This window comes from Python bivittatus, unplaced genomic scaffold (genome assembly GCF_059951505.1).
Source record: "Python bivittatus isolate LINGU-HERP-01145 unplaced genomic scaffold, Pbiv_v1 ctg000020_np1212, whole genome shotgun sequence".
Lineage (NCBI taxonomy): Eukaryota > Metazoa > Chordata > Lepidosauria > Squamata > Pythonidae > Python > Python bivittatus.
The window spans coordinates 67,970,962-67,985,487 of NW_028277030.1; the positions used below are offsets into that span (position 1 = coordinate 67,970,962).

The following is a 14,526-nucleotide window of genomic DNA, read 5'->3' on the forward strand; positions in this document are numbered from 1 at the left end:
AGAGGACTTTGGAAAGGAGAAATTCTAGTTTGTAGAAAATAAATTATATTTGAACAAATCTAATTAATGCCCCCTCCCCAGCAAGAATTTAGCTTATCCTAAACAAGACTGCTGGTCTACAGTGTACCAATGCACTAACTGAGAAGAAGTAATGATACTTTGCCTTTCTTATTGCCATGGTGTAGGCTCAAACCTGAGCTTGTGTCCATGGGCAATCAGGTTGACTTCTTGTCTTTCTCTTTGTATTTCTCCTCTTCTTATCTAGGCATTTTTTCTGCCACTTCGCCTCCCAGATTTTCTTAATAAACCAAGACACCATCTGGGACTGGCATGCAGGGAAAAACCAGTAGCAACCTCGTCAAAAGCCTGGGTCACTTATCAGCAGGCAACACAGCATTCAACTGAATTGCCTTCAAGATATCTTGGAAACTCCCCAAGTGCCTTATGGAATCCATCCAAATCCATAAGACCTTGGGGGGGGGGGGCATTGTAATTAGTCTCATCTGGACCAGGAAGTGATCCAATCAAAAGAGGCTGATAACTATGCCCTCCACATACACTTCACTACATAACTGCTTTGTCTAAGGGGATGTATAAGAATTTTATAAAAGAAAGTATGTATTTGGCAAGTTTCAAAGAGAAAATGTATTGGGCAGCTGCATAGAAAATAAGTTGCAGGTAGTCCCTGGGTTAAGAATGCCAGGTTTAAGGATGACTGATAGTTAAGAATGGAGCCTATTATAGCAAAATTTGAGTTAAATACAAAATGATTTGAGTTAAATACACAATGGTTTGTGTTAATTACACAATACTACTTATATAGTATTATACAATAATACTGTACCGGCTTACATACAAATTCGACTTAAGGGCAGACCTTCGGAACGGAACTTGTTCTTAAACTGGGGACTACCTGTATATTACACCAATCAGAAAAGCTGTGCATAAAAATGTGTACATTGTGGTAGAATTTGTATAAAATCTATAGGGCAGCAATTGTCGAATTTCTGGATGTGTTTTAAAATGGTTCTCTCAAAAATAAGGATAGAATAGTGGGTTGAAGGAACATGAAATGATTTTCTGCTAATCTGCATGCCCCGAACTGCAGCAAGCAACATAGGTTTTTCACTCCTGTTTTTCAAAGGCATTATCCAGAAATGACTTCTCAAATTGCATAAAGGAAGAGGAAAGCAAAGACTCGAATTAGTACTGAACCACTTTTGCTTCCCTGGCATTAGATCACATCAGTGGTAAACACAGACAAATGTAACCTGTGTTAGTATGACTGTGATTCCTTTTGTCGTGTCAAGTTAAAACAAAAGATAATGAAAGCAGAAAGGCAGGATTACAAAGGACTTTACAAAAGCTACCAGGCCGGGGTAGCAAAAATGTGGACCACCATTAGATGGCAGATTTGGTGTTTTCTGTATCTCTTTGCTGACATTTGGATTGCTTATAGCTCAGGTCTGATAGCCCTGAGCTTTACCCAAAAGTTCAAAAATGCCAGCTCAAAGGCTTGGCAATCACTACCAGCACTTTAGGATTTGACTTCAGAGTAGATTTGAATTCATCTCCCATCTTCTGTTGCTTCTGTGTTTTGCCTTCCATCTGTGCTCATGTATGCCAGCAGGGGGTTGAGTAGGACAAGATTCTTTTCTTGAAACACTGACACACTGACAGTGCATCTCTTTTAATAGAGCATCTAACAATAGTTGCTTGTGCTGATGCGGGTAACATGTTACATTACTGGGTCAAATTCTGTTCTCAGTTAATGACATCACACTGGCACAGCGAAGAGCAGTGTTTTCTTCCAACTGATTGTGGTAAACTGTTCACAACCAGAGCCACAGAAAGACATCAGCACATGGATACATGTCTTTGTAAAATGGTGCACTGGTGCAGTAATTTCTGAAGTGTATATGATTAACCTTTTCAGGGCGCATTTTAATTTTAGCTCAGTTTATTGCAAATGGATCATCAGATATTTCATTTTAAGTGTCATTTTAAGTATATTCTTGATTATGGGACTTCTATTTTAAAAAGAGGATAAATCCTTCCTTCCCTGGCAGATATACTATAGGATAGACAGCCTGCCCCCTCTGCCACTCAGTGGGGAGAGAGAATAATGTTGCAGACGCCACCAAAGTTTTCCTACTCTAAATTTGCTCTTGGTATCAGCGCACTTTGAGTTCATAACTCATGCTAATGAAGCATTTAGCAGACTTTCAGATCACGAAGCTACTAATCAAGGTAAAATTAATAGTAAAACCCTTGGTGACAGAAGCCATACTACAAAACTTTAAAAATAATGTTTATAGGAAGCTCACTTGCTCATGAGTCAGTGTGAAATCCAACATGAAATAAGGAAGAAGGAGTTATGGCATTAAATGAGAATTCTTTATAAGACTGCTAATAGTCTCCAAGTAATATGTCTACAATTAAAACATTCCAATCAATTTTTTTTCATAGCAGTTAGCAAAAAAGCAATTAAAATAAAGAGGTTATCTCAAAAAACATTTCCAACTGAATCTTTTAAGAAAAGATTATTATTCATATTACAACTGGTGAACATTTGATACAGAAACAGATTTAGCAAACTGCTTTATTTTGCAATAGTTTATCTTCTCCCCACCCCCACATTGCACAAACTTTCAACATCATTAGGAATACAATAAGAATGAATTTCTCTTCTCTTGGCCCCTTTCTTTCATCAAGGCCATCAACAACAAAATTTCATGAAAGTCTATTATACTCAGTTGTATATCAGGCACATCACTGCTGGGAGACATGCTTTAAGAGCAACCTGACATCCCTTTCAAGGGCACAGTTCCTCATGCCTGGCATATTACTCGGATACTGTCATTGCTACAGTCAAGATTTCAGCAGGGGAAATGCACAGTATTGGATTACAGTCAGGCCTAGAAAGCATTTTGAAAAGTAAATACTGCTCAGTCCTACTGCAAACCAGACTGGTAAATCTGAACTTCAGCAGCAATACTAATGTTTGTAAAATGAACCAAAGCTATTAATTGACAGCTGTTTCATTTGCCTTTGTCTCAAATAAGGCAAAGTTGATGTATTTTTGTGGTTTATTTTAATTCTACCATGCTGTTGTATTTAGCAATGGTACCCCAAAAGCTTAATATGTAAACTTATTGGCATTGATTTTTTCCCCTTATGGCCATGTGTTTGGTTGACTTTTGATAGGTACAAGTGGATTATACCCTCATCCAGAGGTACTCATAATATTTATTAAAACAAGTGCTGTGAGCTTAACTCAGGGGTCCTCAAACTTTTTAAACAAGGGGCCAGTTCACAGTCCCTCAGAATGTTGGGGGGCCGGACTATAGTTTGAAAAAAACATGAACAAATTCCTATGCACACTGCACATATTTTATTTGTAGTACAAAAAAAAAAACCAGGAAAAAAACAATACAATTATTAAAATAAAGAACAATTTTAACCAATGTCAATGTGAGTAAATGTTATTCTCCCCTCCCACCCCCTGCCCCCCTCATTATTGGTCAGTGCCAGTGGCCATTCTCCTACTTGAGGGGCACCCACACAGCCCAAATGGAGAAAGTAATAGGGCACCCTGGACCCCACCTATCACCCTGCACAGAGGATCCCTCCCGCGGAGTATGAGGAGAGGAGGAGAGCCACTGGACCCGGCATACCTGTCATGTAGAATAGTCCAGCTCTGTGATCTCCCTCCTCGTGCATTGCCTGCAGCTCCCGACACAGCCCCGACACTTCTGCTTCTGACAGACAGCAGCAGCGGCCAATCAGGCAGGCGGGCTGGATAAATGACCCTGGAGGGCCGTATCTGGCCTGCGGGCCGTACTTTGAGAACCCCTGGCTTAACTGGTCTGCTATGGTAGATCAGTTATAACCCGTTTTGTTTATTTCAGAGGTGTCCCAAATGAATCGTCAGCATATTTATACCTACATACATATGGGTATGTGTGTAGAGGGGTATCTTAAAAGAGACATTTTTCCTTAAGACAAGAGTGAATATTTTGTCTAAGGTGGTAAATACTATGCTATATTAAAACACTAACTGCTTTGTTCTGGATCCTATTTATTAAAATAATATACTCAGATATAATCATGAATTCATTACCAAGTTTAGGTTAAAAAAAAAAAAGCAGTTGCTAGGATAAATATTACTCAATTTTTTGTGGTAGTTTTCCCCTCTATTTTTGTTTTAAACCACCAGGAGATTTCTTCTTGCATCTCCATATAATATTTAGTTGTCCCTAAAAGGTCACCCTGCCCTCATGGTACATTTTTGCAAATATGTAATAGAAAGAAATGAAAGAAAAAGGGAAATCTATAGTGGTGTGTATTTTCCCCATTACTGTTTTACACCTTCTGTTTATATTCCTTTAATATATTTTCTAACATCTTATGGTGTAAATCCTTTTCTACCTCATGGCTTTATGTGTTTATATCATGTTCCTATTAGATGAAGCTAGAGGAAAGCGTGATGGTGGTCTTTACCTTATGCGTAAATGATTGCTGGCTTTTATGTGATTCATGTCACAGAGCTTCAGACATAATAAGGTTGTAAGTCAATCGGGAGCTGCTGGAGCCACTGACAATTCATTTGCACTTTCAGTACCCTCTTTTTACTGTGCAACCCCTCCCTGCGCTACAGAGAGCCATAAATATATCCGAATGGTGGTGGGTTGCTGTTGTTGTTTTAAGGAAAACCCAGCAAGAGTAAAATATAGAACTTAAAGCACAAGAAAAATATGCCAAATTCGACAAAGTTCTGGCTATTGATTGACTGGTAGTACAAATTGAACATGTTAGTAACTAATTGGGTGTCTTGCTTAGGTAATATGTTTAACCTAGTTTTAAAGGGAGCATTGGAGTCACTAATGTAGAATGTCAGAGGATAACTGTACCATGACCAAAAGGGTCAGTAATTAAATGACACAAAGGTTAATTGCAGGGACAGACAAGGGAACTGAGGTGGCAGATCAAAAGAAATGGGCTGAATAATATTACATTAATTCTGCAAGGAAGAAGACAGGAAATTATTTGAAAATCTGTCATACATTCAAGCCCATCCTTGACAAGTTAGATGAGGTTAGACTTTGTGTCTATTAAAGTTTGTAGCTGGAAACAGAGAACAATTGTAGACATGTATATGGCAAGGAGAAGATGCTGTTGGTCTACCTTACGCTTAATCCACCTTTCCTCTAGTTTCCAGGGCAGCATAAAGAGTGCCTCCAGTAGTGCCTCTCACAACAATAACCCTGTGAGGTGGGTTGAGCTGAGAGAGTGTGATTGGTCCAAAATCACCCAATGAGCTTTTATCGCTGAGAGTGGACTTGAACCTAGATATTCCCAAACCTAGTCCAACATCATAACCATTACACCAATGTCACCCTTATGTCTTTTGTTTTCTGTATACCTAGCCCACTTGTCTTTTTTGTTTGTTTGTTTGTTTTGCAAAATACTATAATATTTGATCCACATTTAAAACTTGAAGTTTTTTTGGGGGGGGGAATCCACAGTTTCACTTGTTTGAAACTGAAGATGTTAAAACCGCTGCAGAAATCTCTTGGAATAAAGGTGGAACGTACTGGGAATACAAAAGCTTGAAAAGATAGGAAAAGAGTAATAATGTTTAACTAGGGTCAGGCACCATCAGAGAGTTGGTGATACTCAGCTGCACATCTCAACCCCTGCTGAATCAAGTGACCTTATGTTCCTGTGCCTGGAGGCTGTTTGAGTCTGGCTCAACCAAGTGGCGATGGGGGGGTGGTTCTTATGGTGTTGGAGGCTACCTTAAAAACTCCTCAGAAGCTACAGCTGGTCCAAAATGCAGTGGCACAAACACTTTTGGGTGCACCTCAGTATAACCATGTAACACCTCTTTTACATGAGCTGCACCGCTTAGTAGTGAGCTTCTGAGTGCAATTCAGGATGCTAGTTATCACCTATAAAGCCCTTCATAGCATAGGGCATGTATCTCTGAGGAACTGTCTCTCTGCCAACAATTCTGCCCTGTAAGATCTGACAGAGCAGGTACCCATCATGTTCCATCCATGTGATAGGACCTGGGATGCACATTTCCTTGTCACAGCACCTTCTTTTTGAAAAAAAAGCATCCCCCTGGATGTCCTGACCCTGCAAACCTTTACAGAATCTTTAAATGTCTACTTTTTCCTTCAAGCTCTTGGCCGAATTGATGGTCTGCCCATCTGGTGTGTGGGGGCTATAGTATGTTCCTCCTTCTGTTACATTCATGTTTATTGTTTCTGATTTTAGGCATTGTATTGGTTTTTAATTGTATGCTGCATGTTGAGATGGATGGATGGATGGATGGATGGATGGATGGATGGATGGATGGATGGATGACACTAATGTGACATAACATAGTTTCTGGAGTGGGTAAGTCATTGGTCTATACTTTTCGATTTCTCAATGTTATGGTTATTAAAGGCAGAAACTGCTACCGATTTTGATTGGTTTGTTGTTATATTTTTCCAGTGTGTTCTATGCATTGACTGAATCAATCTGACTTCTAAAATTGCTGTAGAAAGTATATCATTAATTCCTGTACCAGAATATGCAACATTTCTGTCGATATTTTACTCTGGTGTTGCTTCACTTTTCTTCTTTCAGGTTTGTTTCCAGCAGTGCTGAACTTGGCTTCTAATGCTGTCATCACCACAAATGCTACCTGTGGTAAAAGAGGTCCAGAAATGTACTGTAAGTTGGTGGAACATGTCCCTGGCCAGCCAGCAAGAAACCCTCAATGCCGCATCTGTGACGAGCTCAGTAACAATCCAAATTGTAGGTGTATAATATTTGTTTTATGTTCTTAACATCCTTCTGTATGTGGATACATGTTGAAACCATCAAAGTTTTTTCTCAGCTGCAATTATTATACTGGACCAGGTAGCACTTTTGCTGGATCCTAATTCAGGAATGGAATACACCCGTTGTAGAAGCCATCTGCACATCAGACATCTTGTGATCATATGAAAGCAGGTCTGCCACCCCTTTCCTCCATATAACTGAAACCAGAAGTAGGAACTTTGTTCTCACCTCTAGTGCTCCCAGGTCAGATGACATTAGAATGCAGATGACATTAGGTTTGGAGCGAAGATAAGCCCCACTCTTCCTGCCCCTCCTCCAGTCTTTCTTTCCCCCCAGTCTCTATATGAGAAGAGAAAAGCAAACTTCCTTCATGGAAAATAGAAACTGGGAAAAATTATTCCCAGTCTTAGTTGTGAACTGAAGAAATCAAACAGAGGCTAGAACCTTCTATAAGTAAAAATAGTACCAACAGAGAAGGGGGTAGGACTTTTGAGAGAAGAAGAGGCCTTGTATGGGTCTTGTAAGCTTGGGAGTCATGTTTAGAGTCCATCAAACATGGAGGTGGAGGCAGATGGAGATTCTTCATATCAGCCTTAAGCATTGTGAATAAAAGACAAGGTGGGACAATTAATAAAGTTTATGTATGTAAAGATTTTTTCTTGGAGGTTTTATTCTTGGAGGTTTTATTCTTGGAGAAGTCCCAAAAAGAAAAATACGGTAAGTCACTTACCTGTGTAGTTCAGTGATTATCCCTCCAAAAAAGCGTGGGCTAATTCTGAAGACTTTTTAGACTAAAATCCAGTATTAATCAGTTCAGTAGCCTCCATAAAGACCCCACATCTGCAGTTCTGACTGTTGTTAATCTGCAGTGCAGACAGCCATTAAAACACATGGTCTTTCATTACAAACTCATTTCATTTTAAGGTTTGCAAAATGTTCATTTGGCACCGTGAACTGTTTTATTTACCAGAGATGGCCCTTTAATAAGAGTGCCATGTAATGTACCAGACTTTAAATGGTCCCCTTGGAATTTGTGAATCTGGTGCATCTCCCCTTAATTACGGTGGAAGGAAATGAACACACACTCCCTGGTTAATCATATGTGAGCCCAAATTAAAGACCACATTTTGATGAGTTGCCTGAGTGCAAGCTAACTCCCTTGTCATTCATCACTGAGGCTAGTCTTTGTGTTAAGCTTGCAGCTCTATCAGACTCACCCCCACCTTTTTTACAGGCAGTATATAGTTTATATTACCTCACACTTTTCAAAAATAAGAAAATACATTTCAGCAATTAATCAGTGGTTTCAATTTAATTAAGATTAAACTTCTGTAATGGGATTACAGTTAATTGTATATTCATATCTCATTCTTCCTTTTCATGACTACTCCTCATATCAATTTGATGTGGGGAGGTTGATAGCAAAATTTCTAATTAGACAACTTCTATTGCTATCACCTTGGAGACCTGGGCTTGATTTACAGCTGCTTTTTTTTCCCTCCCAAGATACATTTAAGCTCATTGATGAAAAAAAGAAGAAGATCAGATGCAGTAAAAAGATCACATAGTGCCAAGAGTAATTTTGTCCTCTTTCTTCTTACCCACACAGTTTTTTTAAAAAAAGATAATAAATCCATAAAAAAATCACTTCTCTCTCCAGTTTTATCACATGTGACTGTTAATATTTCCTTGGCATTTGCAGTTTTATGACTAATAGATTCTCTCCCAACAAAAGGGTTTTAATTGTGTTTTCAGATGTAGTCAGACATTCTTATTTATCAGTGTTTTTGAAAATATTCCTTTCGTTTTGAGATACTGACATAATATAAAACCATTAATTTAAATATTGTCACCTTGGTTAACAGATTTCAATGGTAGTGATTTTCTGTAAGCAACATAGATATATACCAAACCATCACACTTTGGGGTAATTGGGAAAATAGTGAGCAAAATAAATTAAAGGCAAGGGATAACAGAAAAGGAAATACACCTAAATATACTTTACAACAATATTCAATATACCTCTCCATGTCTTTCTATCTCTGGAAACCATCCTTGTTTCTTCTATATCCATACCTGGATTGATACAGTGTCATTCTCCTTTTTCTCTTTTTGAGGATCTCATCAACTCCAGCCAACCAACTATGACTTTCTCCATCTTTCTCTTCCCTTCACCTCATTGATGAGGGATGTGCAAAATTCCTCAGTCCAGGATTGAAATATTCCATTCTGGAAAGCTCAAGAGCATTCCATTTCTCTGACTGTGCTAGTCCAAGGTGTGGTTCAGCATTTGGAAATAGTTCAAGGTGTTCTAGATATAACATTCTGATGAAACAGGCCTATTTTAGGATTGGATAAACTGTGGAATACCTCAAACTGCTTCCAATGGAGATGATTTACTTCTGGAAACCACCAAACCCCTCTGAACAGCGTGATCCAAAGGGTGGAAGGCAAGGTCTGGAGGAAACAGAGTGTTTCAGAGTTCTCAAAACACTTCCTGCAGCAATGAATTTTGTATGTCCATATTGTTTATTCCTCCTTCATATATTCTCCTTCATGCTTTGCTTCCATCATATATCTGTCTTGCTGCATTCAGCAGCCTCAGCTTCATATTGTTGCAAAGTATTCTGTAATTCAAATCTATTTACTTTATCATAAGCTTTTGCTAAATCAGCAAATGCACAATAAACTTTCTCCCATCATAAGCAAACTCTAGATAATGGAGGGCTTTTCAGATTGTTGGATTCCTGGTGTCCTTTGAATTCACTTCTTTTCCTGCAAATGTTTAATTACCAAGCTAGGTAACATCTTGGGCACTTTCCAGTGCCCTTATCCATTAAAATATTCACTTTCAGGGAAAAAGGGTGCTTTTTATGGATTGCCACTCTCCAGCTGAGAAAGGGCAGTCAAGCTAAGATATTCAGATGATATAAAACTCAGATTTGCCAGAACAAATAATCTCTTCCCCAGGATATGTATAATTTTGGAAAAACTATCTGATCACTTTTGTTTCCTGACTTTTGGTTTTGAGCTGTAAATTATGACAGTTTTCATTGTTGGTATAGACATTGCACCTTAACATGGTTCTTTGCAGAATCAAGTCCCTCTGTATTGACTCTTTCTATCAAAGCATTGAGGCAGAGCTGCTTTGACTTTATTGGCTGCTCTGGCTTCATAATATATATGAATATATACATACAGGAAACACTCCTTTGAATCTCTGCATAGCTTTAGTATTACATTTATTTTTCTCTTATTAAACATTGAGAGAGAGAGATCTTAAGAAATAGATCTTATATTATATATCTTAAGAAATAGATTCTAGCAAAATTAGCTATCAGAATTCAAAAAAGTTCACTATGACAAAGCAGTCAGTTTACTAGGGATCACTTCTGAGTACGAACTATGCCACTGGGATGTGCCTGAGAAATCTGTTGCAGGTTCCATTGAAATTAATGGCTATTTCATTACAGCAGAATCCAGTGGCTTGTTATTTTGGGCAGAAGCCTGTAGGGAATCAGCCAATAAGAAGGACATAATATTTTTGGATCCTATATGAATGGGAAGTAGAAGAAGAAACCAAAGACACACAAACTAATACTACTTTTATCAAAAGGTTATAGTAACAGAATCTTGCAAGTCAGAATGCCCTTATTCCCTCCTTTTATCTTTGTGAGAACTAGGGAGGGTCATGTCTGAGATGCTTTCTAAAACTACATCTTTGCCCCGGACTCAGATTTCTTTTATCTGACCATTGTCTTGGCTGCAGCTCTTCCTCCTGTTCCTCAAGGTTATTCCTTCAGCCTATTACAGATAGGCAAAGGAAAGTTATGTCACAACTTAATCTTGTCTTAATTAGCTTTCTAAACATGCTGTTGAGTTGAATTTCATAACAAAGCAATGTATGCATCTTTTAAAGTCAGCACTGTGTCATAAGAAACTTAGAAAAATAATTTTATTTAAGAGATTATATAATAAGTTCAACTTGCACTCATGAAAAACATAGTATAAGGGGTAAAAAAGATTTTCATTTTGTTCTAATTAAGATTATTATTTTTTGCTCTTGGTTCAATAGTGAGACATCCCATATCAAATGCAATCGATGGCAAGAATACATGGTGGCAAAGCCCTAGCATTCAAAATGGAATGGAATATCACTACGTGACCATCACACTTGACTTACGGCAGGTAATCTTTATTCTTGAGATTGGACATTATAGTTTGGTGGTAAAATTGCTGCTGTATTTCTCCATAGGATTTTGAGCATCCATTTTATCCTGGAGTATCATCAAGCCCTGATTCATTAGCACAAACACTCCAAAATGTGAGTTGTTCACAGTAGCCTAATTTTGCCATATTAAAGCAACAGTGTTGCTTTTTGATTATTTAAATATTTATATTTTAATTTGTTTCATTTAAATGCCAATCAGACTGTGTGCAGTAGGTAGCAACTGTTTAAGAAGAATTTCAGTGTGAAAGGCAGTGTGGTTGATACCTGCTCAGTGATACATGCTTGGCATGTAGAACTTGTCATTTTTAATCCAGACATTTCCAGATATGGTGTGAAAAGGTATAGTCCTGTCTGAAACGGAGAGCTAGACCCAGCCAGCACTGACAGTATTGAACTAGATAGACTAATAGTCTAATGGAATGTAAAGTAAATTCTTGTGGTTGTTCCTGTATTACTGCAGCTAACTCCCACATAAATGTTCATAATAGTGGTTTATTCACAAGAATAGTCTAAGATTCCAGGGGAATTATTTCTCATATTGAATATGTATGTGAAAAATCCACTCACATGAACATTTGCTTGTATGTGCAAGGGAGATCTACATTTTATTTTTGCAAATATTCAATATCTCTCTTGGAGCCAAGTGGCTAGAATGCTGAAAAGAAATGGCAAATGCTCTTAGAAATACAAATCAATGGAGAGATAAGAATATAATCTTTTAAAATGAATGGCTAAAATGTGTTTAAAATGAGTGCATCTTCAGTATTCTTAGATTTGTGGAAACCTAGAAGGAAATGACAGCTGTGTCAGGGTTCTTTCTTTCCTAAACAAACCTGGACTGCATGAAAATCGAACTAGGCCTTATATAGTTGCATAGATTTACAGTGGTAGGAAGTAGTGTTAGGTTTCTCATTGCATGTATGACCAATCATTCTCTTCTTCCATTTTGAGGAAATGACAGCTGCAGTGGGTCTTATAAAGTTGTTCTCATTTGATGTTTACAAGTATGCTGTCCTGTGTGGAAGACATGTAAATAAGATGACTTGATATATCAGAATAGTACTGGATTTATCTCTCTTTAGCTAATGCAAATACAGATTAAGTAGCAGGTGCCAGAAATAACACATGTCATGTTACATTCTTTTCTGTGGATTCTCAGTAGCCAAGAAATTAAAAATAGACTGGATAAACCAGGAGGTTCCAACCTTTTTTTTACTCATCGTGTATGGAAGATTGTCATGTTGGCTCCTCAAGCAGCTTTCTTGATTACAGGGCTATCCTTTGTCTTGTGTGACAACCAAAACATCAGCAACAGTGGTAAGATGAATGCATTTAATTGTCAGGAACAAAAAATAAAGAGCAAGCTTCAAAGGCAAGTCTAAATACTCTCCAAACTTATTTAAGGGGGAGGTCATGTAGTACAACAGGCAGGCAGGCAGGCAGGCAGGTCCAATTCAAGAACTGAAGGGAGAACATTGTGATTTGCTTTCTTTGACAAAATGGAGGACTCTTAAGACAACATGAAACCTACAAAACTTTAGCCACATAACATTATAGATTTAACCACAGTAAATATTTGAAAAAAATTTGCACATCTAAGGTAGAGACAGTAGAGATGAGGAAATGGCAGTGCAGAAGCCTCCAAATCATCCTGCAAATTTCCTGTAGAAAACCTATGCTGAACCAATGTAGAAAGTGCTGTATTCCAACTTAAAAATAAATACGTTAAAAACAGTTTATAAAGTAAGATACATATCAAAGAGTCCACCAGCCTCTGACCAGTTACTCTTTTGGGTTGATAGATGAGTATGCATGAAGATAGATTTTGGTATGGCTTCTTAGCGAGCTTAGTTTTTTCTTAGTTTTCTGAGTATGAAATATTTTATGGTGCTTGTGCAACTTTAAAAAAAAAGAAAATTGAAGACTTTATGTTTTATTGGCATGACATACTGTATATAATGAATACATTATGATGTCAATAAAGTCTGCATCATGTATACAATAGTCTAACAAGAAAGCATACTATCAAAAACTATGCAGTGAAGAAGACTCATCCACTCTGTGCAACACAACCCAGAGACAGGCAAATAGCAAAAGGAAAACAGGTATTTTGCATTGGGTTGGGGGAGGGTGAAGAAATTAAAGAGAGAGAGGGAACAGAAGCTGAAGAACTGCAGACGGCCTGGACACAGAAACTAACAGGGATTATACTATTGATTAACAAATAGTCTGAGAGTTAATACAGGATAAGAATAAAGGATGTGGATTTGTGGGAAGGTAGAGAATCACACAAGAAAAAGCAAACCAGAACAAAAAAGAGCGGTGAATAAATTTCAGTCTCTCTCTCTCCCCCTTGTTACTTCAAGTCAAACTACCTAAACAAATTCTAGCAGAAGAGAGAGACACAAATAGTTCAGCAGTTTTTCCCCAGGATTCAGATAAACGGGTTCATAGGATTGAAAAAACTCATTGTCTTCCATCTATATCAACATCAGAAAGCCCATAACAACTCAATGTTCCCTCACCAGCTTTGCTTACATATGAAAAGAAAACTACATAAATGTTTTACAAAGCCAGAAAAATCTACCCAGTCTCTGAATTGCTTTAGAATCTCTCTAAAATAATTCAAAGGCAGTTGATTTGTTTTGACAACTTGAATCATCTCAGAAATTTGATTCACAGCTTTTACTGAAAGAGATGATTCAGTTGAATCACCTTTGAATCAAATCAACACTTCAAACTTTCACACAAATCTAAGTGATGGATACAGAAGGGAGAAAGAATCAGACAGTTTCCAAAACTTTATAGAATGGGATGCCTTGATTAATGTTCTCTGGCATAATTCTTTGAACATTTCAATCAATACTTCCGTTTCCCCCATGCTGATGATGGAATAATGTGAGGAAGATCCTCCAATGGTTCTCTAACCTCTTAGCAGCCTTGTCTTCATCAGTCCTGTTCAGGATTTCCCTCTGCCACTGAGGTGCATAACCTAAGTGGGTAACCTGGATAGAATCAGCTCTTCTGCTTCTCTTATGTGAGTAATACTCTTATGTGAATAATACTTTCATATATAAAAGTAAATGTAAACAGAACATACATTTTTATCTACACACACGTATAAAGGCCCTTATTGAGATTCTATTGTGGACATTAGAATTGAGCTGAAAATTCTCTGGTGACATTATTTGCCTTATTCAAGGTTATATAGGAAAATGAAGACATTCTGCTTTCAGAAATAGTCTCCCACCTGCTGCACTGGGTATCTTCAGCTTCCAGACTTACTGTTCTGTATATAATATTGAATGTAATACTGAATAAAACATGAGGATGTTGAGGTTTTATGAATGGGGTTGAGAGGATAAGACTAAGACATTGTTTATTTCTTTGTTGAAAAGAACAAGTTTTAGTTATTACCAGTTATTAGTCATTTACTGGTAGTTCCTTGTTAAAAT

General features: G+C 37.7%; 1 protein-coding gene across 4 annotated transcripts in view; it reads left to right on the forward strand.

Moving 5' to 3' along the window:
* LAMA2 (laminin subunit alpha 2) overlaps positions 1-14,526 on the forward strand; it is a 426,899-nt gene that overhangs the window by 101,777 nt on the left and 310,596 nt on the right. For all 4 annotated transcript variants that reach the window (XM_088140697.1, XM_088140685.1, XM_088140689.1 and 1 more), the window contains exons 2-3: positions 6,643-6,813; positions 10,916-11,028. In XM_088140697.1, the coding sequence (XP_087996823.1) occupies positions 6,643-6,813; positions 10,916-11,028 (284 nt within the window). The remainder of the gene's footprint in view (positions 1-6,642; positions 6,814-10,915; positions 11,029-14,526) is intronic.